This window comes from Phyllobates terribilis, unplaced genomic scaffold (assembly GCF_046119375.1).
Source record: "Phyllobates terribilis strain yellow unplaced genomic scaffold, ASM4611937v1 Scaffold_9__5_contigs__length_417890890, whole genome shotgun sequence".
In the NCBI taxonomy this organism is placed as follows: domain Eukaryota; kingdom Metazoa; phylum Chordata; class Amphibia; order Anura; family Dendrobatidae; genus Phyllobates; species Phyllobates terribilis.
In genome coordinates this window covers 381,448,844-381,475,822 of record NW_027362769.1, presented here as the reverse complement: position 1 = coordinate 381,475,822, position 26,979 = coordinate 381,448,844, and the positions used below count along the sequence as shown (strand labels likewise).

General features: G+C 42.5%; 1 protein-coding gene across 14 annotated transcripts in view; it reads left to right on the top strand.

Annotated features, from left to right (window-relative positions):
* The window catches only part of MPRIP (myosin phosphatase Rho interacting protein), a 102,666-nt gene that overhangs the window by 66,690 nt on the left and 8,997 nt on the right, over positions 1 to 26,979 (top strand). For 7 of the 14 annotated variants that reach the window (XM_073648509.1, XM_073648511.1, XM_073648504.1 and 4 more), the window contains 14 exons: positions 4,463 to 4,598; positions 5,283 to 5,387; positions 6,151 to 6,207; positions 7,860 to 7,928; positions 8,016 to 8,105; positions 8,857 to 8,966; positions 9,178 to 9,216; positions 13,357 to 13,927; positions 14,050 to 14,166; positions 15,465 to 18,953; positions 24,216 to 24,363; positions 24,490 to 24,607; positions 24,784 to 24,943; positions 25,038 to 25,148. In XM_073648509.1, the coding sequence (XP_073504610.1) occupies positions 4,463 to 4,598; positions 5,283 to 5,387; positions 6,151 to 6,207; positions 7,860 to 7,928; positions 8,016 to 8,105; positions 8,857 to 8,966; positions 9,178 to 9,216; positions 13,357 to 13,927; positions 14,050 to 14,166; positions 15,465 to 18,953; positions 24,216 to 24,363; positions 24,490 to 24,607; positions 24,784 to 24,943; positions 25,038 to 25,148 (5,320 nt within the window). The remainder of the gene's footprint in view (positions 1 to 4,462; positions 4,599 to 5,282; positions 5,388 to 6,150; positions 6,208 to 7,859; positions 7,929 to 8,015; positions 8,106 to 8,856; positions 8,967 to 9,177; positions 9,217 to 13,356; positions 13,928 to 14,049; positions 14,167 to 15,464; positions 18,954 to 24,215; positions 24,364 to 24,489; positions 24,608 to 24,783; positions 24,944 to 25,037; positions 25,149 to 26,979) is intronic. The other 7 variants (XM_073648515.1, XM_073648516.1, XM_073648517.1 and 4 more) reach the window with 3 other exon arrangements.

Sequence of the window (26,979 nt, the reverse complement as noted above, 5' to 3'; positions counted from 1 at the left end):
AAGACATATTTTTAGTTGTTTCACACTTTTTTGTTAAGTATATAATTCCACATGTGTTAATGCATAGTTTTGATGCCTTCAGTGTGAATGTACAATTTCCATAGTCATGAAAATACAGAAAAATCTTTAAATGAGAAGGTGTGTCCAAACTTTTGGTCTGTACTGTATATACACAGTGACTCAACTTCTTATGTAGTTTATTTCTATATGTAAACTAGAATATACTTTAATAACCCCTGAAGTTGGATTTTTCAGCAAGGCAGGTGATGAACGTTTGCTGCCTGTCTGTGGACATATATGTGTAATGAGAGCATCCCATGTCCAGACTAATGAGAATCTCTGCCAATAACACCATTAGATGTGTTTTGATTGATGATGATTATGCATTTTGTAATATTATTAATATTGATGATGTTGATTGCTCTGATAATTGATGACTGATTTGACACCTTCTTTGTGTTAGTTCATACACTCACTTTCTAGCCTTGTTCTATTTCCAGGTCTTCTTGCTCTCCACCTCCTCCTCCTGCTGTGCTGCTGTGTGAGATGGCCATCTTTTCTGAGCCCGCTTCGCTGCCATCTCGTCTTAGTGTCCGAATTTTTGAGACAAGAGATGTGACTACTTTCTGTCTCCTAGGAAAAACAAACCCGTCTGATTTTTCCTCCCCACCCCTCCCTTCGAATATCTGCTGTCTCCTCTACTGACTCACTCTGATTTTTATTTTTTTTCCAACTTCTTTGGCTGCCTGGGAAGGCCGGTGCTAAGTTACTGGAAACAAAAAGCCCCAAAAAATGCCTTTGTTATTACGTTGCCATTGAGAATTATGTTGGGGGTGATAAAAAAGGCTTCTGTTTTAATGCATGGTGGTGCATGTTCCATAACTCAATGTACCCAGCAATGTCATCTTCGGCTTGTTGTGGCCATTTAAGATGACCACAGGAAACAATTTTATTTTTATTTCAATGCATGCATTTTTGGCTAGAAATTAGATTTGTAATTGGGTTTCATTAAAAATGTTTGTACAGTTTGCTTTCAGTTGCACGGTCTGTTGCTGGCTACAGAATGAGCCAACTGATATTCCATCTGTGAGCTCCAGTTGGAGAGATTGTCTTTTTATCTTTTCACCTGAGCTCTTCTCAGCTGATTTGTGACCACAGACCACATCAATGTTTGATGCGCTGGGAAACTGCTTGTAAAAGCTGAACAGTGCAATATTTTACTGAAACTGAATTGGAAAAAATGAGGACCTGTCACTTGCTCAAAAAACTGAGATAAATTGTTTCTAAAATCCTTTATCTCCCCTGTTTCTGCCGTTCTTTTCCATTTTGCTCTGCGTCGCTTCATTGCAGAGATATTCACATTTGTTGCTTTTGGAGCGCAGTATGTGAAATCTCTGCTTGCAGTGCAACTGGGCGTTTCTTCAGTCCTTTTTGGGGAGGGCATGTGCTCTCATCTCTTCTTCCAGACGCTGCCGTTCATAGCTTAACAGCGTCTGAGACTGCTAGACTAGCTTCAGCGCTGTGATTCCCAGTGTATGGGAGGATGAAAGCGCACACCCCAGAGAAAACTCTGAAGAAACGCCCAGTTGCGCTACAAGCAGAGATTTCACATACTGCGCTTCGAAAGCAACAAATGCGAATATCTCTGCAATTGAGCGACGCAGCGCAAAATGGAAAAGAGCGGCAGAATCGGGGGAGCTTAAGTATTTTTAGAAAGTTTTTCTCAATTTTTTTCTTTCCTTAGCACTTCAGGTATCCATTTATTTTCAGTGATGGTCGGGTACTGTTCTGAGATTCAGAAAGCCCAGCCTTACAAATCAGGGAGGGTTCGGCCCCCTTGCTCCAAAAAGAAAAATAAGGCAGTCACCATGAGTGAAAATATGGCCTTCTGAATTCGACCTTAGGTGGTTGACCCATCCCGACAAAAAGCGGTGGCTTTGGACAACTTTTAATGCATTTTAGCCACTTTAGTGAGTTTTTCCCAACATGTTGGTCCAAGCAGTTATATAGTTGTAATAATCAGTTTTTCTGTTGACACTCTGAAATTGTTGGTCACTTAGTAGTAGAGTGAATATATTCGCAAGACTCTGGTCCTGGAGCCTTGCAGACGGCCTCCTACCTGCCCCCATCCACAACTCCTCTTTAGATTAGCCGGCCTGGTGCGATGTGTGTCATGTTGTGACGATGACATTGTCAGGCCGGTTAATCAATAGAAGAAGCAGTAATGACAGCAGGTCGTAGAATACTGACATGGCCGCTAGACTGGGGTCCTGCCAATAGATCCGCTCGTCTCGTTAGTAGTCTCTAGTTGGCCAATAATGTCGCGATACCATCGTTTTTATCCCTTTTTATAATCTTGTGTGAATAATCACATCTGGTGTGCAGTGAGTTATGGAACGTGTATCTTCTCGTAACTATTCATGAACTAGTCCGCGTTATGGTTATTTTGCCAAGTTTGTTCAAATGAAATCAGAAGGAAAAGACAAAAGTGATCTGCTGTACATCTCACAAGGAACTATGAAGCTTTAGTGCTGGGTCAGTTCAGCCCCAAGATTTGCTTATCGGTTTGTCCGTACATGTTAGATGAATGTCCCCTGGTTTTTGCAGGCCTCGGTGACAAATGTTGGATTTCGACATTTCCAATTTGTTGCTTTTTCATGGGGATCAAGGCCGCTGTCAGGGATGGTGTCCTACAGGGGGGAAAAGGGTGGCTAGAGTTTCACTTTAAATTTCAGGAAATAGTTACAGGAGTAGGACTGCTGATTCGCACTTAATATGGGGGATATGCCATGCAGGTGGTCCTGCTTCATTACTCAGAATCCCATTAAATAAAAATGTAGCTCTCTCCATGACGTTGATCCATGGCGGTGTTGTGCGACAGCCTGATCTGTATTTCGTAAGGCCCAGCACTATCCCGCAGGGAATTCACCAATTGTTTAACAAGAGGCTCCAGAGTCGTTGAGGAGACTGGGGATTTAACAGCTTATAACTGCAAGATCAAAACGTTTGCGGGGAAGAGGCAGACGCTTTATTAAAAGACCCTTGTGATCTCGTTAACCGGGGTGGGGGGCCCTTGCCAACAAACTCCTTTTCCAGGAGCGCGAACAACCGCTGATCACAACACGGCCTAGTCGTGTTCACCTAAAGACTTGGCACCGAACTACTCAAGTCACACACATCTTAACATTAATATCCAAATTTGGAGGCTAATTAAACACAAAGGAACCATAGAACATTTTTCATCTCCTTTTTGAAGTCTTTTTTTATTAATCTTTAATGAAAAACACAAGGTTGTCCCACTGACCTCAGATCACATTGTGGGAAGTTGGAGCACTTTTGTCTTTTCTTCTGTAAAGTTTTATATGGAGATGTATTTGAGCATTGCTGGTTGTCACATGCAATCTGTACACGTGATGGAGGCGACTATTTTGTGGGTGGAGGTAGAAATATAACAAAAAAATGCAGCCCGTTGGGTAATACAGTGCGAGAACTTTCCTCTTTTATCAAGTTATTGTTAATTCTGTTTCATCCATTTCTCGGTTATATCTGTTTCTGAAAAAGCCACATCAACATCAGCGTGGCTGTCAGTTTTGTTAAACTTTAGAAAAAGATTGGTGACCGTAGTTATAGCAAAATTTGGTTCTGATACGGCTTTTCCAGTGACATATGTAATGGCTGAGGAGACGGAGAATTTTTGGCAACTTGACCGAAAAAGGAAAACTCTTTAAAATGGAAGAAGCTGAGACGATGGCGGCATCCATTGTGCCAAGTTGACAGGCTCTTAAGCAATGCCATCTGTTTTACAGATCTCTGTATATCCATGTATAAAGCCATTGTTGATTTGCATGTTAATAAAAAAAGTCATTAATAGAAAGGGCCGAAAACGTGATGTAGAGGTGGAGGATAATTGCGAATATGGTTGTTTTGTAAATGCAAGCAACGACCAGCTATAAACCGTTTACACTTGCCCATCTGAAAGCAATTCTGCCCTCCCTCTGTGTAGGACATGATGGAAGATAAATGGTCCACAGCGTAGGCAGTCCTAAGACGACAGCTCCCAGCAGAGCGGTAGACCGCTGGTGTAGGCCGCTGATGTAGGCCGCTGGTGTAGGCCGCTGGTGTAGGCCGGGGCATTGGAAATGCAGCCCCTGATCCAGGTGCGGACTCCATGTTTGCGCCTTCATTACCCGACTACATCCAGACATCCTGGACTCACAGGCCAGATGATAACATCCAGACAGTGTATATTATTCAGGATTGCCTGGGGTCTGTCAAACAATATAGCTGAACGGATGAGGTTGGCGTTGCTTACGTTTACTTGGTTAAAGGGAGCGTGTTAGACTAAAATTTCGTAAATACTATCTGTTATAGAGTTGATCTATTTTATTTTCTGCTTCTATTATATACTTTTTAGAATCTCCCGTTTCCCTTCCCCCTCCACCCTCTTCCTTGTTTCTCTCAGGCGTTCTCTGGTCATTGAGAAGTTTGAAGCTTTGGACATTGAGAAGGCAGAACACATGGAGACCAGCTGTTCTGCCGCCCCCAGCAGCGAGGCCCGGCAGGGCCGCAGTGAGAAGCGCACCTTTCCAAGGAAAAGGGTGAGAAACATTCAAGTGATCATTGGCTTTGATTTAAAGGCATCACGGGAACTTAAAAGTCTGCACTTATTAAAAAAAATGTCATTCAAGAACGCCAGATGTATGAAGATTGTACCTATGCCCACCACCTGGGGGTGTGTGGTCTTCTCGTTGCGTGATTTATTTTGGATGCGTTTAGGCGGGCCGAGTATAATGAGCTTGTATTCCTATGAGCACTAGTTTCCCGATAATTGGGCAGTGCAAACAGTCTGCCTGTCAGCCGATAAATGAGTAAAACACTCGTTCTTTGGTTGACATCCTTTAAATGATTTCTGTGCTTGCTCCTTCTCTGCAGTATATCGACCTGTGTGTACAGATCATTTGCTGCCAAGAATGAGAGCCGATGTACAGACGGATCCATTACCGATCGTTCTGTGCGCGCGGAGAGCGCAGGCCACCTTTGTATATGGGCTATTAAATGACCGCTGATCGACCACCACCTATCCTCACTTCTTAAACCACTTTGCGTAGATATAATTCACCACATATGAGTTGACTTTGGCTTGATATCTTCATGTTCAGGTTGTTGCTTTGACTTCTCCATCTTGTCTGTGTATTTAAGAGTACAGTGCTAAGGAACTAAACCTCTATGTAGTTGTAATTTACCTCATTTTTTTCTTCGCCTTGTATCCCATTTCTTAATAGGACGAGACAGGGGGAACTTCTATTCCTGATGTGTCCGCTTGCCCTATGTCACCATACCGAAGGGCCAAGTCCCTGGATCGCCGATCCACAGAATCCTCCATGACGGTAATTGTAGACAGACTCGACGGTCTCCACCAAACCTTTCCATCTGTTTTCGAACACCCCCCATGAATATCATCTTCTAGTCTCCATTCCTACTTTACGTCTGACCACAGCTGTTCTCCATCTGTCACATGGACTTCTAGTGTTGTCATCTGACGGAGTACATGATGGAATGGACTCTTTGTTCCACAAGTGTTTTTTTTCCCCATCCTTTATGTAAAGATATTTTAGGCACGTCTTGATTGTACCATCAAAAACCAAGCCTTGCAAATAACTGGCAAGCAGCGCTCACGAGAGGCGCCCATCAAAACGTCTGTGCATTTCAGCCCTGTTGCTATTTAAATAGGAAACCTAATTCAGACCTGAACCTTGCTGGGGTTATTGCTTGGTGAAAATAATCCTTTTTCAATTTGGCTGACCCCCCCCTCCTATCGTCTTATCCTTAATGTATTTTGGTATCCTTGGGAATGGAGGGTTATTCTGGGGTCCCAGTCATATGACTGCCGTGTGTGTGTATATATATATATATATGTATATGAGGGAGAGTTGATACTTCAGCGGCTGAGTACATGAGTGGACTGTAATCATGAAACTCGTAGGGAGAGATCAGGTTTGTAGACTCCAGTATTCTCCGGAGACCCCCAGCATGAGCAGCCATAGTGTGGCACCTATACGATCATTACCGTAATCAATGGGTGGAGGGGTGAAGCCTTTTGGCCTTTGTAATTTTCACATCTGGTTATTTCCATGTTGACTCTTTTTGCAGCCTGACCTTCTGAACTTCAAGAAAGGTTGGCTAACCAAGCAGTATCAGGATGGGCAGGTGAGTTTTTACGTCGTCTTGGCTGGTGCAGTCATAAAGGGTCTGTGCAGCGAAAGGATGATGATTATGATGGAGAGCCTTAGTACTTTGCCAGTACGGGCTACTAGAATATGCCACAGCCTGACATCTGGTGGCATTGGGCACTGCAATGGGGACCTGTGAGGGCCTGCTTACTCTCAGAACAGGCGGTAACCTATGACTTTTCTCCATAGGGAGGGAAATTTTACAGTGCCCCCTATAGGTAACACCACTGTTTTGGAGGAGAGCTAATTTGCATACCTTTCTCCATTACTTGACACACAAGCTATACCAGCTGGATCTCCATAAGGAGAATCCTTGGATGTTATACCTCTGAAGCAATGACCTGTGTATACAGGCGCGGATTGTAGACCTCCGTATTGCACGTGCCGCTCTCCTGCCCTATTCCCTGCTGTGTCTGACAGGTCACTCTTGAATCAGTTACTATCCTTTCCTGGCTGAGATCTCTAGAAAACCCTGTTAGTTCCAATGGATGAAAAATATAAAAAAAAATAAATAAATGTTAACGGCTTCCCTACTTTTTAAGACTTGTTTTACCTCAAAACGGATATAAAGATTTTGGCTTGGCAGTCTGGAATCAGACATGGGCTGATCCTTACCTCCCCGGACATCATGTCGGTGGGGGGGACTTTAGGAAATCAGTGGGGTCAGCCGATGTGAAGAACAGTACCGGAACTAGGAAAATGAGCTTGGCGTCTGTGTTGAGCCTTGGGTTATTCCTAGAAATGTTTATTACTTATGTCTATGTAGCTGGTAATTGATATCTGCCTCTCCGCTGGTATTTCCCCTCGGGCATGTGTTGGCTGTAGGTGGTCACTTGTATAGTTGTGGTTTCTCTCTTCCCGCGGCAGCCTGTCCCCAGCATGGTAATAACTCATAGCCTGGGACGGCAGCCTGTGTTTGGGTGGTAATGACGGTGCATACTTTCTCTGGAGGAGTAGTCAGGCTCTTCCAATGTGCTGCCCAGGGCTGAGATGGTGCTTGTTGTGATGCCATCTAGAAGCTATGCCGACTGTGTGTTTACAAGCCGAGGCAGTAGGGGAAGTGTACTGACATCATGACCTTATTACGGCAGCCAGCTGGGGCCCCCCTGGGACGCCGGGTTACTGGGAGATGGGGAGGGATCCGGTTACAACATGTAGCTGCCTCTGAGAGATGGATTTCACATTTGCTAGGAGCACAAACACCGCTCTATTTTGGTGGATATCCTTCTTCCGCCGCTTCCTCCCTTTCATTCAGTCCTTACTGCTTCATTGTCTATTAAATTGAATCCTCATGTGCATGTCGGCCTGGGGGAGTCTCCACATTGTTTTGTGAAAGATTAAACAATTTGTAACGTTATTGGCTCCGGTCACCTGTGCACTCGCACTTGCCAAATTTAGTTTTTAGATTCCCGTAATGGTGCATGCAGTTTGGAGTTCTGAATCACATATCTAATGAATTACTGAGTAGTTTCATCCCATTATCGATTAATATGTCATCCGAAATGTCCCAAACTGGTTCTATTCCGGCTAAAATGAACCTTGCCTTAGAGAACATGATCCTGTGACTCTCTTACTATAAAATCCAGTGCTGCTTAGAGTCCAAATCCAACCACATCTTATGTATTTCAGTGGAAGAAGCACTGGTTTGTACTGACTGACCAGAACCTGAGATACTACAGAGACTCTGTGGCGGAGGAGGTGAGCGAGACCCCTGCAGCTACTCTTCTTAATGATGCTCGTGTTCAGCTAATCAGTGTCTCCACATGGTTATTTTTCCTCTCTCAGGCTGCTGACTTGGATGGGGAAATTGACCTGTCTACCTGTTACGATGTTACAGAATACCCAGTCCAGAGAAATTATGGCTTCCAGATTCACGTAAGATGCTATTTATGCCATCATTCGTTTTCTGTTTCATAAGTGTTAAATATAGGCGGTGTTCCAGAGGTGAAGTCTTATGGAGGGTTACAACCGTGCTTTGTTGAGTCCTTGTTAAAGTCAGTAGAACTAGGTTGAAGTGGGTTATAAGTGACCCTCTGCTGAATTATACATGTGTTCATTTTTGTGCTAGATGACACGTCTGTGGTAATTCCTCCTTTAGTGTCAGAAACTGGGCATAGAAGTGTCAGGACAAAGCACGCAACGTAGGCGGTACAATGAAACACTTTCATCCTCCTAATGGCTTGTAGGTTTATTCCCATAATAAAAAGTTATCTTTTATCAGCAGGGTAGGTGAAAACTTTTGGTTTAGTGGGATCCTGACCATTGACTCGGATAAGGGGGCCCTGATTAGAATGGTGTGCAGCCCGTGCTTGCTCTCGCCACCGCTCTATTCCTTCATAGTTAGAAAGCTAAGAGCAGGACCTTTAGCAGTCCCATAAAGAATTAATTTAGAGGGTCCGACCACTCATATCCTCGCACATTCTATCTATCTGCAAGACGATAACTTTTTTTGAACTTTCTAACACTTTGTATCATCACAGAGAGACAAGATCAAATGTATCATTTTCCAATACTTTGAAATAAATTCTCGTCCAATGTGTAGCTCAATTTTTTTTTTTGGGGGGAGTGGGGATGAGATCTAGATAGTTGGTCTTAACCACAAGTTGTATTATTTTTTTTATTTTAGACAAAAGAAGGAGAGTTCACGCTGTCTGCGATGACGTCAGGCATCCGGCGAAACTGGATACAGACCATCATGAAACACGTGCGACCCAACACTGCCCCTGATGTCACCAGGTGAGGACGGCCTGTATGCCAATGCCATTCCGATCACATTAATTACACTTCTAATCTACCAGCTAAATACACCTCGGGATCATCCACTTTCACTATTTTTTTTTTTCCGTTTCTATAAGTGAAGCTTTCATTTCCCAACTTCTTTTCTCCTGTCCTTTCCCTTCTCCCTTTTCACATTTCGCCATCTCTTTAATTTCCATGCAAACCCAAGGAAAAGCTTCTCTCTGAAACTGTCTGTGCTGAAGCCAAGGTTGGAAAGCTGTGTTCTCTCCTGTATAAACGTCTTGTGGTTTGTATTCGTTGTGGTTCACTGCATGCTATGCTTCTCACGGCCAAAGGTTTTCTTCAAGTAGGTTCTTCTAGTGATTTGGACGCAGTGGAGACTGCCGTATGTGGCATTTTCTGCCTTTTTTGATTGATTTGCCCCCCCCCCCCCTGCTATGCTCACAAATGTTGAGCCGCCAGAATGGCTGCCTCCACTATGTGAAGAAAATGAATATAATTTAAGGAGATTCGGTTACACAGCGAAATAATGCACAGAAACAGCTGGCCTGTTTAACGCTTGTTGCTTGTATGCGATGTCACCACATCCTGGCATGGCATTAACGATCTGCCTGCTCTGCCACACTCATGCGGCACAGGTACCCGCGTTAGAGACATTTTAGTTCTCATTATATCTAGGGGACTCGTCCATTTTTTTCTAGGTATGCATGACGTGTGCTTTTATTTTATCCCTGTCTTCCAATCTAATAAAAATCTTCTTTTGGCATGGGTGATATGGACAGACCGCACCAGAAACGCCTGCCACATCAAGCCTTGTATAATATGTTTATTACTTCATTGAAGATGTAAAGTGTATCTGTCGCATTCCCAAAGATGAGACAGATTTGCTGAGGTTATATGGATGTTCTTGAGCTTGCAGACAATCCAGGAAACAATAACCACAATTATTTTGAATAGAATTCTTTTAAAAAACCAACCCTCCTTGGTCAATCTGGAATTTGCACTTGACAAAACTTGGAAAAACGATGAAGCAATTGTAAAAAAAATAGTCAAATCCTATGACCAAAAAAAAAAGAAAACTACTACTTATGCCACAAAAAGACAAGCTCTCGTACGCCTCAGAATATTGGCGTTAAGACATCATCACGCTTCAGTACCATGTACATGCTTGAATGCCTAATGTGGGATGATCCCTTTACCCAAGCACCCTCTAAGTAAAAGAAGGTGGCTTCAGCATCCAAGAACGTTCAGCTTGCTTTATTATGGCATCACAAATACAGAAACGTTTCGACCCTTAGTATAGATTTGGGTTTTTCTTAGCTTACAAAGCTGAAAAATAAATTTCTAATTGACTCCCGTTAAATATTTTTTATTGCACAACCAGGTAAACTAATGAAGGAAAGAAATGGAAATATTGCTGAATAAAAGGAAATAAACTAAAAGCTAATCAATAAATTTGTATGTATGCCGAAATTGAGCGATGCAACTCAATCCGTAAAATTAAAAGGTTACGGCTCTTGGGATGCGAATGATAAAAACAAAAGGTCTTTAAGTTTTTAAAGTCCAACATAGGTGGTTCTAAGGCAGGGATGTCAAACTCAGATACACAGAGGGCCAAAATGAAAAACTTGGACAAAGGCGTGGGCCAACAGAATAATGGGCCCCACATTGTCCTCCATACAGAATGGGTCCCACATAGTCCTCCATACAGAATAATGGGCCCCACATAGTCCTCCATACAGAATAATGGGCCCCACATAGTCCTCCATACAGAATAATGGGCCCCACATTGTCCTCCATACAGAATAATGGGCCCCACATTGTCCTCCATACAGAATAATGGGCCCCACATAATCCTCCATATAGAATAATGGGCCCCACATTGTCCTCCATACAGAATAATGGGCCCCACATTGTCCTCCATACAGAATAATGGGCCCCACATTGTCCTCCATACAGAATAATGGGCCCCACATTGTCCTCCATACAGAATAATGGGCCCCACATTGTCCTCCATACAGAATAATGGGCCCCACATTGTCCTCCATACAGAATAATGGGCCCCACATTGTCCTCCATACAGAATAATGGGCCCCACATTGTCCTCCATACAGAATAATGGGCCCCACATTGTCCTCCATACAGAATAATGGGCCCCACATTGTCCTCCATACAGAATAATGGGCCCCACATTGTCCTCCATACAGAATAATGGGCCCCACATTGTCCTCCATACAGAATAATGGGCCCCACATTGTCCTCCATACAGAATAATGGGCCCCACATTGTCCTCCATACAGAATAATGGGCCCCACATTGTCCTCCATACAGAATAATGGGCCCCCATAGTCCTCCATACAGAATAATGGGCCCCCATAGTCCTCCATACAGAATAATGGGCCCCACATAGTCCTCCATACAGAATAATGGGCCCCACATAGTCCTCCATACAGAATAATGGGCCCCACATAGTCCTCCATACAGAATAATGGGCCCCACATATTCCTCCATACAGAATAATGGGCCCACATAGTCCTCCATACAGAATAATGGCCCCACATAGTCCTCCATACAGAATAATGGCCCCACATAGTCCTCCATACAGAATAATGGCCCATATAGTCCTCCATAGAGAATAATGGGCCCCACATAGTCCTCCATACAGAATAATGGGCCCCACATAGTCCTCCATACAGAATAATGGGCCCCACATAGTCCTCCATGCAGAATAATGGGCCCCACATTGTCCTCCATACAGAATGATGGGCCCCACATAGTCCTCCATACAGAATGATGGGCCCCACATTGTCCTCCATACAGAATGATGGGCCCCACATAGTCCTCCATACAGAATAATGGGCCCCACATAGTCCTCCATACAGAATAATGGGCCCCACATAGTCCTCCATAGAGAATAATGGGCCCCACATAGTCCTCCATAGAGAATAATGGGCCCCACATAATCCTCCATAGAGAATAATGGGCCCCACATAGTCCTCCATACAGAATAATGGGTCCCACATAGTCCTCCATACAGAATAATGGGCCCCACATAGTCCTCCATGCAGAATAATGGGCCCCACATTGTCCTCCATACAGAATAATGGGCCCCACATAGTCCTCCATACAGAATAATGGGCCCCACATAGTCCTCCATAGAGAATAATGGGCCCCACATAGTCCTCCATACAGAATAATGGGCCCCACATAGTCCTCCATACAGAATAATGGGCCCCACATAGTCCTCCATACAGAATATTGGGCCTCACATAGTCCTCCATACAGAATAATGGTCCCCCATAGTCCTCCATACAGTATAATGGGCCCCACATAGTCTTCCATACAGTATAATGGTCCCACATAGTCCTCCATAGAGAATAATGGGCCCCACATAGTCCTCCATACAGAATATTGGGCCTCACATAGTCCTCCATACAGAATAATGGTCCCCCATAGTCCTCCATACAGTATAATGGGCCCCACATAGTCCTCCATACAGTATAATGGCCCCACATAGTCCTCCGTACAGAATAATGGCCCCACATAGTCCTCCATACAGAATAATGGTCCCACATAGTCCTCCATACAGAATAATGGGCCCACATAGTCCTCCATACAGAATAATGGCCCCACATAGTCCTCCATACAGTATAATGGCCCCACATAGTCCTCCATACAGTATAATGGCCCCACATAGTCCTCCATACAGAATAATGGGCCCCACATAGTCCTCCGTACAGAATAATGGCTCCACATAGTCCTCCATACAGAATAATGGTCCCACATAGTCCTCCATACAGAATAATGGGCGCACATAGGGGTGGTGGTTCTGGTTTTGCGGGCTGAATAAAATCACCCTGCGGGCCAGAGTTTGACATGTATGCTCTCAGGGAAAAAACTCAGTGGTTTCTCAGAGTATTTAATGAAATAGTTAAAGCCTAATTTGATGTAATCCCATCTTGTAGCTAAAGGATGTAGAGATGGCTGGCTAGTGACCCCAAGAGAAATGCATAATTATTATTATTGTTATAGCGCCATTTATTCCCTGTCGCTTTACATGTGAAGAAGGGGTATACATAGCAAATACAAGTACAATAATCTTGAACACAATGTGACAGGGGCCCTGTGTTCCTACTTGACATTATGTCCTCTATTGTAGCTTTTTTTTTTAATTCTTTCTCTTCTATTGGAATCCTCTTTTTCCCTGTACTGCCCTTCCAATGTAAAATATGAGTTTATGGCAATGGATTCTTGGAAATGTGTACCGCCTGCTAACTCCTGCCCTGCACTGTCCTGCCTTTTGAGGTCTCAGTTGAAAGTTCCTTTTTTTTTCTCTGTGAGGATGTTGGACCCATTGGTTTAACTCTATCTGTTTTTTTCTCAACAGCTCTTTGCCTGAGGAGAAAAGCAAAACCGCATCTTCGTTTGTCTCCAGTTCTATACAAAGCGAAAAGCCTGATTCTGAGTATGCGGATGCAGACGGAGAACATAAGAGGAGCCGGGCACGTGAGAGAAGACGAGAAGGACGGTCCAAAACCTTTGATTGGGCAGAGTTCCGACCAATTCAGCAAGCACTGGCTCAAGAGCGGGCTCAAGCGGGAGTGGTCACAAAGTCGATTTCTTGCTATGACACCACCGATTCCAAGAATGATTTAGGGGAGCTGGAAAGGGAGCGAACAAGGCGGAGAGAAGAGCGCAGGAAAAGGTTTGAGAGCTCAGACTCCGTGGAGGAGTCTACAGGTGAAGAATCATCACAAATGGAAGTAGACAAAGGACCAGCATGTTCTGATCCCATTGACATTAGGCCAAATGTTCATGTGGAAATTGAGCAGCGCTGGCAACAAGTAGAAACCACTCCACTAAGGGAAGAAAAACAAATACCCATTGCTCCACTTCCCTTATCCAATGCTTCCCCCAAACGCACCGCCGAAGACATCACCGTCCTCTTGGAAAAGCAGGTAAAAGCAAGGTTATCATCAGTCACAATATGCTCTGCTATGTTGTCTCTCTAGATCTGTAAAGGATCAAGAGCTTCCTGCAAACCCAATTGGAATTTTTATTTTTTCCACCCATGGTCCAGCTGGAGCAGAGTCAGAGGGAAGTGTCCGATCTCCTGGCTGAAAACCTGGTGCTGCAACAGCGATTGAAGGAAGCCTTGGAGCAACAGCATAATGCCAGAGATGGATACGTGTTACAGGTACCGATAGCGCCTCTTAACCTTCTGCTAAACCTGTCCATTGCCAGTGGGGACACCTCGATGGCAGTGGAGAGGTTTATGTGTATAGTGTTAGAGCGTTGGGTAAAGGTCTGCATGCTCCTCACATACTTTCCTGTAGTCTTCAGCTTGTTTCTCCCTTTATGTATTACCATTAACAAACAACAAAAAAAAAATCTATATTCTTAAGTCTTTCAGACACATTTTTTTTTGTTTTTTTTCTACCGACAAGCTGAACACCATTGCTTCTACAGACTGTCATTCCTTTTAATCTTGGCATCTAGAAGTAGTGTTAGTGCATGTGGAAGAACTGGAGGATTCACCAGCATCTCTCCTCTGTTTGTTTTTTTTTTCTGCCTTTCATCAACCATAAATCTAAAGTCCTCTTCTCTCTGTGCCTATAATGAGGGCAGAGGGGGGTCTTCTCACTAACACATCTCGGTGGCTTGTACTGCATGGTGTCCTGTTTATAAAGCATGGTGTACATCTAATATTTCACTGAGTGTCACATCTGTGGGCTTTTCCTACCAGCGTTTTAAAGGTTCAGCAGTTGAGGCTATAAGTTCTCCGGCTTTTGGCTGTGCTTCTGTTTTGTCCCTGTATTTATTATGTACGTCTGCATGCCTTGTAGTAACCTTCTATTATTTGCTCTCTTAAATACAAAATGTTGCCTTTTTTTTTTACCTTCCTACATCTGATTTAATTTGCCTCTTCTTTACGTTTTAAGGTAGCACTTTCAAGAGTAATATTAATGCTTGCAATAAAAAAAAAAAAAAAAAAATCAAACCTTATTTACCGTATCCTAATTTTTGTTGTGTTCCCTACTTTGCATGCTATAGGAGGACATTCATTTCCATGTTAGCTTCATGTGATTTTGCTCAGAAAAACAATTGTTTTTGTTCTGGAAAACAATATTGATCAACAAGCTGATCTTCTTCTCGCTCTGCTACAAACTCCCTGCTTCCAATCTTCTCCCCCTCTGCCTTGTTGCCCACCCTCCACTAGATTCATTCTCCTCTAACTTCACCTTCCCCATTAGAATTGTGTTTTTTTGCATTCTTTTTTTTAATTTTTTTATGTTCATCATCAAAATTTCCAGCCAATCTGAACCAGCCCGAAACTAAAAAATGCCTCTATCTGCAACCTATAGGTAACTACAAAAAAAAAAAAAAAAAAGAGGCAAGGAATTTTATTATGGTCAAATTCTGACCAGAGGTGTGACACTCAGCCTTGTCAAATGAGAGTGTTACTAATATCCTTGTTTAATCAATTTCTTTAAGACTGAATTGGCAGATCCGTCTTCGGATGCCTGGCAGAGACTCCATAAAGTCAATGAGGACCTTCAGAACGAGCTCGAGGCGCAACATAAGCGTCAGGAGATGCTCAGCCATCAGCTGCAGAGTATCAAACACAGTTATGGAGAAGCCAAGGATACCATCCGTCATCATGAGGCTGAGATCATGAATCTTCAAGCCCGACTTAGCAGTGCGTCCGCTGAGCTTTCTATTAAAGAACAAGCACTGACCAAGCTGAAAGGAGACCTAAAGCTTGAAAGGGAAAAGGCTTATGAAATGCTGGAAGAATGGAAAAATAGTGAAGTGGCGCTAAGTTCCCAGCTAAAAGTCTGCCAACAGAAGCTGAAAGAAGTAGAGTCCTTGCTTTTGGAGAAAAGGCAAGAAATTCGAGAGCTGGAAATGCAACAAGCGCTGCAGAAGGACTATCAAAAAGAAGCCCAAAGGTTGCAAGACAAGCTTGCAATCCTGCAGGCTCAGTTGGATGCGAGCGAACAAGCTCAAATATTAACAGAAGAGAGACTTCAGATGAATTACGAACAGTTGCTAGAAAGCTATGAGAAGGAGAAGCAACTATTGATCCGTAATTTAAAAGAAACGGAAGCCCGTCTTGTAGAATATGAAGATAAACTGCAAGAGAAAGATCAAGTGATGGAGATTTTGCAGAAAGAGAAGCTGAATGATAGTGCAGAAGTTAGCGTATTAGTACACCACCTGGAAGAACAGCTGGTGGGGAGGGACGCTGCTATTCAGAGATTGAAGGAGTGCATTACCGAGCTGGAGGTAGAACGAGACCACCTTAGAACGACGTGCCAAGAAATGGTCCAGCAGATCGCTGGCTCCGACTCTGACATTTCCAGTTTACAAAACAGAATTAGGGTTCGAGAAATAGAGTATGAAGAGTTAAGGAGTTCACTGGAGAAATCAACAGACGATATTCTGAAGGTGCAAGAGGCTCTTAGAGGCAAAGAGGAAGAATTAAAAAATGTCTATGATGCTCACAGTAGGCTCATGGGAAAAAAGGATCAGGATATTAACGAAGCACTTATTAAAATGGCAGCTCTGGGAAGCAGTCTAGAGGATACAGAAATAAAACTGAAAGCCAAAGAAGAGGCTTTGATAAGTTTGGGTGGGTTATGTTCGGACTCGCAAGCAAAAGAAATAGAGTCTGTTTACCTTCAGTTAGAAAGTGCAAAACGTAGAATTTCCGAGATGGAGCAGTGCCTGCAGGCGGAAGGGGGGGATGTATGCGGTGACGTGTCAGACGGAAATGATCTCATGGTGGAAGTTGACCACGAGGAGCCACTTGACACTGTGGACAGAAATGCTTCATTGGCAGAAAAAGAACACGACACGGGAGTAAAAAGACAGAGGATACGGTTTTCCAGTATTCAGTGTCAAAGATATGCTCCTCTTGATTGCACAGAGAAAACATGGACTTGTAGTCCACCGTCTGACATAAACCAAGAAGGAAGCATCTCACCTGAAATGACTGTTCCAGATCAGTCTTCTGGAGCTAATGACTTGGACAGTTGTCTGTCCATTATCCATTCTCTCGAAAGTAAGCTCTATATAACAGAGGAAAATTTGAAAGATCTGACCCTAAAACTGGAAAATGAAAATATCACTCATCAAGAGACCCTTTTGGCTCTGCACGGTCAGTGGGCAAACGCTGAGGCTAGCCTTAAAGAACAGCTCCAAGCTAGTATAAGTCAGGTCAACGCTATGACAAACCAGATGGAAGAAATGCAAAAAGAGAGACTAGATTGCCCTTCAGATATGACCAAAAGAGAAATTATATGTTGTTTAGATGCATGTTGCAATCTCCATAGAGAACTACATGAGGTAGATGAATCACGCCTAACCTCCGATTCATTGGCCAGCATTAAGCATGGTCTCTCAGGCATAATTAAATCATTACAAAGAGCCATCAGTGATTCATCAGATCATCAAAATCTGGATAGGGGTTGCCAAGAAGAATCTAGATTGCAATCTTCTCAGAATCCTGTCCATAGACTATCAGAAAAAATAAATTTCCAGGCTCAGTTAATGTATAGAATGGTTGAGTCTTTGAGAAGACCAACCTCTGAAACTGATCTACAGGTTCAAGAAGGAGAACGGAAGCGAGGTCCCTCCACAGATTATCTGGTAGAAATGTTTGCAAGGAAAATCAAGCTAGAGAGAGATTTCTGGGACAGGGTTGATCAGATTGGAATAGCCATTGTGAGGGATGAAGGGGTGGTAGTGCCTAAGGAGTCTGAATTGAGCCTAAATACAGGTTCTGATCTTCTCCAAACCTTGACAGACAATACTTTGCTCAAAGCTGAGCTTTTCCTGGCCATTCAGAAGTCAAAGGCTCTGACAGCTGATCTTAAGATAGCGGAAGCTGCTGTAGAAGGATTATCTGTGGAGGACATGGGTACAAATCCATCTGGGTCTCAGAAGATGGGACACCACCACATACTTGACTGTGAACCATACAGTTCTGAGAACACCAGCATAGCATGTTTAGAAGAACTTTCTCTTCATTTAAAGGAAAACGCAGATGAACTAAAGAGAATCTCGTGTGCCCTTATGTCCATATCGTCTGATGAAGGTCAGGGAGCTATTGAGTCCCTATTGCAAACGCACCAACAGATCTGTAGCGTTCAGTTTAGCAGTTCTCCCTCGCTACTTGTACAAGATGCCGTCGTACAGGCCCAACTGTGCTATGTTGCTGGTAAAGCCCGGCTTGAATATCAGAGAGAGTTGAGGAGGAGCATGAATGCTCTGAGCCACAGTCACTCTGAAGCTTTGTCCAAGTTGCATCAAGACTACCAGGAGATACTACAAGAGAAGCAACGTGAACTTTCAGAAGCGATGGAAAGGGAGAGAAATGCGACTGCTGCTGTAACCAGTCAGGTGGAAGATACGGAAAGATTTCTAGGAGAAGCAGAAGAAAAATTCAAAGAAACCATGTCGAAGCTTGATAGAGAATACAAGCGTGAGATGCAGACCATGATGGAAAGCTGGATGGAACGGGAGAATGCTTTGAAATCGCAGCATCTACAGGTGAATACTAAACTTCAAGCTTCAAAAAGAGAGAGGGAAGAAGCGGAGAGGTTTCATTGGGAGAAAATAAAGAATTTAGAAAATCAGTTCCAAGAGCAGATTCAAGAGCTCCAAATCATGCACCGACATGAAATGAAGACACTGGAGGATCGCTATACCCAAAGTATCCAACAGCTGCAGGATACACTGGATAGCTATCAAAGGGAACCTCCGTATACACCGTCACCAGCGGACTCAACCACTCGCAGTATTGCTTCTGATCAAGAAACGCCCGTTGATGTGGACTCCATGAATGTTCTGAAAGGACGAATACTAGAACTGGAAGCCCAGATGAATATAATGCGAGAGGAACTGGAACAGAGACACCCAGAAGACTATATGTCCTCCATAAAAAAGAAATACCAGGCAGACTTTGAGAACTTAAAGGTCCTGTTATTATATTACTAAGTCTTATTTTACTGTCCTCTCATTACTGTTTCTAACTCCAAAATTAATAGGGGTGACTTGTGATGCCCTAGACCAAACATGTCAAACTCTGGCACGTGGGTCAAATCTGGCCCGCAGGGTAGTTTTATTTGGCCTGTGACAACAGAACCCCCACCCCAATGTGGGGCCATTATTCTGTATGGGGGACTGAGGTGCCCATTATACTTTGTGGGGCCCATTATACTGTATACTGGTTGGCCCGCGACTTTGTCCAAGTTTTTCATTTTGGCCCTCTGTATTTTCAGTTTGACATCCCTGCCCTAGAGCAAACTTCTGTGACCCTTTCATATCATAATTTGTTAGTCAACTTTTTGTAATCGGGGAAAAAGTCGTAATCTTCTCCATTTAGATATGGCTTCGTTTTGTACAATGTCCCTTTTTGTTTGTTTTTCTGTATCCTCCTTTGAGACTGAGAGACTACAGGTGCTTCTCACTAAATTATATCAATTTCATCAAAAAGTTCATTTATTTCAATACAAAAAGTGAACCTCATATATTATATGGAGTCATTACACACAGAGGGATCTATTATATAGAGTCATTACACACAGAGGGATCTATTATATAGAGTCATTACACACAGAGGGATCTATTATATAGAGTCATTACACACAGAGGGATCTATTATATAGAGTCATTACACACAGAGGGATCTATTATATAGAGTCATTACACACAGAGGGATCTATTATATAGAGTCATTACACGCAGAGGGATCTATTATATAGAGTCATTACACACAGAGGGATCTATTATATAGAGTCATTACACACAGAGGGATCTATTATATAGAGTCACTACACACAGAGGGATCTATTATATAGAGTCACTACACACAGAGGGATCTATTATATAGAGTCATTACACACAGGGATCTATTATATAGAGTCATTACACGCAGAGGGATCTATTATATAGAGTCATTACACACAGGGATCTATTATATAGAGTCACTACACACAGAGGGATCTATTATATAGAGTCACTACACACAGAGGGATCTATTATATAGAGTCACTACACACAGAGGGATCTATTATATAGAGTCATTACAGAGTGATCTCTTTCAAGTGTTTATTTCTGTTAATGTTGATGATTATGGCTTACAGCCAATGGAAACACAGAAGTCATTATCTCAGTAAATTAGAATACTTTATAACAACAGCTTGAAAAATGTTTTTAAAATCCGACATGTTGTCCTACTGAAATGTCTGTTCAGTAAATGCCCTCAATACTTGGTCGGGCTCCTTTTGCATCAATTACTGCATCAATGCGGCAATGTGGCATGGAGGGATCAGCCTGTGGCACTGCTGAGGTGTTATGGAAGCCCAGGTGGCTTTGATAGCCGCCTTCAGCTCGTCTGCATTGTTGGGTCTGGGGTCTCATCTTCCTCTTGACAATACCCCATAGATTCTCTATAATAGATCCTCTATGGGGTTAAGGTCAGGCGAGTTTTCTGGCCAATCAAGCACAGTGATACTGTTGTGTGTAAACCAGGTATTGGTACTTTTGGCAGTGTGGACAGGGGCCAAGTCCTGCTGGAGAATGACATTTCCATCTCCAAAAAGCTTGTCGGCAGAGGGCAGCATGAAGTGCTGGAAAATGTCCTGGTAGACGGCTGCGCTGACTTTGGTCTTGATAAAACACAGTGGACCTACACCAGCAGATGACATGGCCCCCCAAACCATCACTGATTGTGGAGACTTCACAATAGACCTCCAGCAGCTTGGATTGTGGCCTCTCCACTCTTCCTCCAGACTCTGGGACCTTGAATTTCAAATGAAATGCAAAATTTACTTTCATCTGAAAACAACACCTTGGACCCCTGAGAACAGTCCAGGTCTTTTTCTCCTTGGCCCAGGTAAGACGCTTCTGGCGTTGTCTATTGGTGATGAGGGGCTTGACACAAGGAATGTGACACTTGTAGCCCATGTCCTGGATACGTCTGTGTGTGGTGGCTCTTGAAGCAATGACTCCAGCAGCAGTCCACTCCTTGTGAATCTCCCCCAAATTTTTGAATGGCCTTTTCTTAACAATCCTTTCAAGGCTGCGGTTATCCCGGTTGCTTGTGCACCTTTTCCTACCACACTTTTTCCTTCCACTCAACTTTCCATTAATATGCTTGGATACAGCACTCTGTGACCAGCCAGCTTCTTTATCAATGACCTTTTGTGGCTTACCCTCCTTGTGGAGTGTGTCAATGACCGCCTTCTGGACATCTGTGAAGTCGGCAGTCTTTCATCATGATTGTGGAGCCTACTGAAACAGACTAAAGGACCTTTTTAAATGCATCGGAAGCCTTTGCAGGTGTTTATTAACTATTCTAATTTACTGAGATAATGACTTTTGTGTTTTCATTGGCTGTAAGCCATAATCATCAACATTAACAGAAATAAACACGTGAAATAGATCACTCTTTGTAATGACTCTATATAATATGAGTTTCACTTTTTGTATTGAAGAACTGAAATAAATTAACTTTTTGATGATATTCTAATTTAGTGAGAAGCACTTGTATCTCCTTCCCCATTATCACTGTAGGACTTCATAGACAATCCCTAATGACTGTACTATCAGTTTAAGATTATTATTACTGTAGATTTTAAGTCCATCGTACACATTAGACGGTTCTCAGCTGAGCGATGGTTCGGCCATCTCTCCCGTTCCTTTGAGCACTCGTGTGTCTTCTGAATGATCAGTCATGAGATATGTCTGACGATAGCTTATCTCTGTTAGACAATAAGTTCAGCTTAAAATCAAGACATGCCCGATCGATATTTTCCCTGAAAATAAATTGTCCGGCCCCCCATACACACAAACTGTCAACCAAACACATTAATGTTGGCAGGTTTGGACAACATCAGTATAAATGTGTAATGGGGGATTTAGATTTTGTTGGCAGATTCAATCGATTTTTTTTTTACATTATCCACCAACTATCTGTGGGGATAGACATCCACATCAATAAAACTAGATATCTTTCTGATCCATTGCCAAACTATATCACGCCATTCTCTCTCAGGCTAGACCTGTATGTGCAGGGGTCAGAACTGCACGAACACAGACCACCTGGAAGAATAGGCAGGAGAATCTGAAATATCAGTGGCCTTGGTAGACTAAGAACTATCAGACCGCTCTATACATTTAGTATCCTGGCAATTCATGTATGAATGTAACTGTATACTTCTGAGGACATTCTTAACAATGGATGAAGTCATGCTGGGGATATAGTGTGCTCCTTGACTTAAAGGTTTATTCCCCACAATAGTTATTATAAAGATAGGCAATAACTCGTATACTGTAGAGGTTCTACTGGTACTGAGAAACTGGCTTTGAAATGCCACAGCTCCATTCATTCTTCTATAGGTCTGCCAGGGGTAGCTGAGTATAATATTTTTGGATAGGTAATAAGTTTTAATGTAGTCAATAACCCTGTAAAGGAGTTGTAGAGAAGTATGGCTGTTGTCGTCTGTAAACAGTAGCACAGCTAACCTTGCTCTTACCACCATGAACAGTCCTCCCAGAACCTACAGCCCCTGCCCCAGCCTAACTTGTGGCTGCTCTTGCAATAGTAAGTACATGTAGTACTGAATGGCACTGTTATATAGGCACTTTGTGGCAGTGTTAGTATTGCTGTATGGTAATGCTATTTGGTACTATATGGTAATATTATTGGGGCAGTATTATAATGCTCTTCATTTCTAACTTTTAATAAGCCTTCACACAGTACTTACTATACAGTGACATGGGGTTTTCAACCCTGCTCAGCCATATTCCCAGACTAAGAAACTAGCTAGATCTTACATATTCCTATTTATTATATTAGCAGAAGGTTCACGTCACCAGGAGGATATAAGTATAGAATAATGTACTAGACATATATAGTCGGCCTTTTATCTTTTTAAATATTGCGTTATAATAGGTTAGCTCTTTTATCTTGTTCCGTGTTTATTTCAAATGCTTTTTTAATCAGTCCTGGAAAGGCTAACAAGACCTAAAAAAAAAAATGAAGATTTATTTTTTCTGGAATAGCTACGGCCATTCTTTTAATTATTGCCTCTTCATGCAGTCTCCGGATAATAGTTTTCACAGCCCTTAACAGATTCTCACGTTGAATAAACTTTGTTTTAAGCTTGATTAGCCTTTTTTTATTATTCTTTATCTGACTGCACCATCGAGTTAATGTAACATCAATGGCTATAAGGTTTTGTGAATACCAGGAACCGTAAAAGCCTGATTTAACGATACGACTGACACCCTGCTCATCATCACATCATTAGTCTGAACCCGGGAGCCTTTCCCGAGTCGGGTTTATCACATCACCCCTTTTGTTTCCTTCCCTTAATTAACTAGCAAAATCTAGGACTTTGATTAAATCTGTTTGTCCACTCAAGAAATTCTCCTTTTAACTTAAAACCCCTGAACTTTCTTGTTTCCCATCTAATTTTCTTCTTAGATACTCAACGACCTGTTAAGGTGGCCATACACATTAGATAGAAGTAGGTTGATGGTTGAACATTCGTGAAACTGGAGCTGCCATACAGTTTTGTCCATATTTCTCGTAAACGGCCATACATGTCTAATGACATCAGGAACAATTATTTTTAATATGTTTTGATGATACTCTTTAAAGGACAGGTGGACTAGTGATCACAATTATTATTATTATTTTTTTTTTTTTCGAACAATTGTCCTGGTTAAATCAGACCATTTTGATCATCTTCAGAGTAATGGTTATGGCCACCTTCATGCCAGCCATAGACCATAGATGAAAGTCTGCCGTAAAAATTTGGAAAGTTTTCAGAAACAATCAGGCAAAGTTCTTTATTCAAGTTGGATTTTCTCTTCGCCATTTTTTTGTCTTAATCATATGACCCTAAATAAAAACTTTCACAGTTGATGTTTTATCACATCAGATTCCATAGTTTTGACAGTCATATATATATATATATATATATATATATATATATATATATATATATATATACCCGTTGGCCAATTATTTTATTCATGAGCAGGCAGACTTTCCTATAATGTCTGTGGCCATCTTTATTCCGTGGCTGTTTCAGTCCCAGTTTTGCAAATTTTTAGAGTCCATCGTTGATCAGTCCATTCATATCAACACTTTCTCCCTCTTCTGCTCTGATTTCCTTAGCGTCCGTAGACCTAGCATCATTTTAAAGGTTTTTTTTCCATCTGCAGGCGACATGTGAACGAGGCTTTACTGCCATGGAGGAAACCCATCAAAAGAAGATTGAGGACCTTCAGCGACAACATCATCGAGAGCTGGAGAAGTTGCGGGAAGAGAAGGACCGTCTCTTAGCAGAAGAGACTGCAGCTACCATATCGGGTACATGACTGACGGCCAAACCAGGATACTCTTGTACTAGTTGTCTGGGTCATTTTCTGATTACTTCACCAGGCTTCTCTTCGTTCAGTCAGCTTTGCCTCACTGTTAAAAATGTCATTCTTTCAGCCATTGAAGCAATGAAAAATGCACACCGCGAAGAAATTGATAGAGAGCGAGAGAAATCCTATCGATCTCAAGTCAGTAGCATCAATGCGGATGTGGAGTCGCTGCGGAGGCAGTATCTGTAAGTTGTCTTAGAGTGCTTTCCTCAGGGACTATACTGTCTAAATGTTACTATATATTCCTTCTTGTACTTATTCAAGATTTGCTCTGGGCACTTCTGAAATATGAATTTGGTAGTGTACTGGCATGCTGTATTGTTTCAGGCGCCCATTAAGGTTCATATGGTTCTTCTTGCAGGGAAGAGTTGCAGTCTGTGCAGAGAGAGTTGGAAGTCCTCTCCGAGCAATATTCTCAGAAGTGTCTTGAGAATGCCCACCTTGCTCAGGCTCTGGAGGCAGAACGCCAAGCTCTACGCCAGTGTCAGAGAGAGAACCAAGAGCTCAATGCACACAACCAGGTGACCGTTGTAGCGTAGCTGCCTCTTTATTCTTCAAGCCTCACATCTCTGTGCCGTTCATCAGTTGACACATTTTGTTTTTGTCCTGTTACAGGAGTTGAACAATCGTCTGGCCACTGAGATAACGCGGCTTCGAAATCTGGTAACCGGAGATGGAGGGGAGGTGTCGCCTCTCACCCAGGGAAAGGATGTTTATGAGTTGGAGGTAAAACCATTTTGTTTCCCAATTTCTTTGTTCTCTAACTTTTTAAAGTGCTGTGTTGAAAACTCAATTTACACAGGATAATGGTAACCATAATCAAGCGCTGATCACATCCCTGTTACACTGAACCAGGAACCATGATTTTTATTTTAGCATCAACAAAGAAATCATCTGAAGACCAAACGCTTATTCGACAGATTATCGGGGAAATGTTCACACAGGACCGTGTTTGTGTATGAGTATTTTTATACACACCATTTCAACAATTATTGGACCAAAGATTTTTTTTTTTTTTTCCCAGTAACGGTCTTAACCCCTTTCCGACATTTGTGGTAATAGTACGTCCCTGGCCCAATAGGCCCAGGGTACAATTATGCTGAATGTGATGGTGCCCACACACAAGCTGCGAGGGGCGATAGCCGCCGGGTGTCAGCTGTGACAATGTGCAAGGAGCGGTGCCGCACCGCTCCCTGCACATTAACCCCGAAATACTGCAATCAAAGTCTATCGCTGCATTCCAGGAGCAAGGGGTGGTAAACGCCGCTACTTACTTCCTCTCCGGCGTCCCGCGCTGTCTCTGCCGGGTGCTGGAAGTTGTCATGGTGACCTGATGTCGTCATGACTACATCCGGGTCACCAAACAGCAGGACGTTACTTTGATCATGTGCAGTGCGCGATAAAAGTAACTTCTCCCTGTGCAGCGCTGCTAACCTGGATAGCACAGGGATGCTGCTGCATCTCTATGCTATACAGGCGATCAGACTGCAAAAAGTGAAAGTCCCATAGTGGGACAAAGTGTAAAAGTAAGAAAAAGTATCACAGTGAAGGAAAAAAAAAAAAAAAAAATATATATATATATATATATATATATCTATATCTCTGTAATATAAGTATACTGTACCCATAAATAAATATTATTATGGGGAAAAAAAACAATTAAAATATACATATTTGGTATCTGTGTCTGGAGCGACCTGACCTATAAAACTGTCCCACTAGTTAACCCCTTTAGTGAACACGGTGTGTGGGTGTGTGTGTGTGTGTGAGTAAAAAAAAAAAAAAAAACCGATGCTTTATCATACCGCCAAACAAAAAATGGAATAAAACGCTATCAAAAAGACGAATGTAGATAAAAATGGACACCGCTGAAAACGTCATCTTGTCATGCAAAAAACAAGCTGCCATACAGCTCCATCAGCCGAAAAATAAGTTATAGCTCTCAGAGTAAAGCGATGCAAAAAAATTATTTTTTCTATAAAATAGTTTTTATTGTGTATAAGCACCAAAACTTAAAAAAAATATGTAGTATCGCTGTAAACGTACTGACCCGAAGAATTACGCTGCATTATCAATTTTACCACACGCGGAACGGCTGGAAAAAAAAACAAAAAAAAAACAATTCCTGAATTCTTGGTTTTTGTTTATTCTGCCTCCCAAAAATCTGAATAGAAAGTGATCAAAAAATGCCATGTGCCCGAAAATGGTACCAATAAAAACGTCAACTTGTCCCGCAAAAAGCAAGCAGTCACATGACTGCCGAAATATGGAAAAATTATGGCTCTCAAAATATGGCAGCAGTGTGACAGCTGTCAATCATAAAAACCCGATATGAATCTGGTATCGCTGTAATCGCACCGACCCGAAGAATAAAGTCGTCTAATCACTTATATCGCACGAGGAACGGCGTAAAAAATAAACGCTGGGGTTAGGGTTGTGTTGGGATTTTTTCAAAAGCAAAGAAAAAAAAAAAATGACGATATGGCAACTAGTGTTGAGCGCAAGTGCTCGCGACCTTGAGTTTGCATCGGGTGCTCGGGAATGCACCGAGTATTAC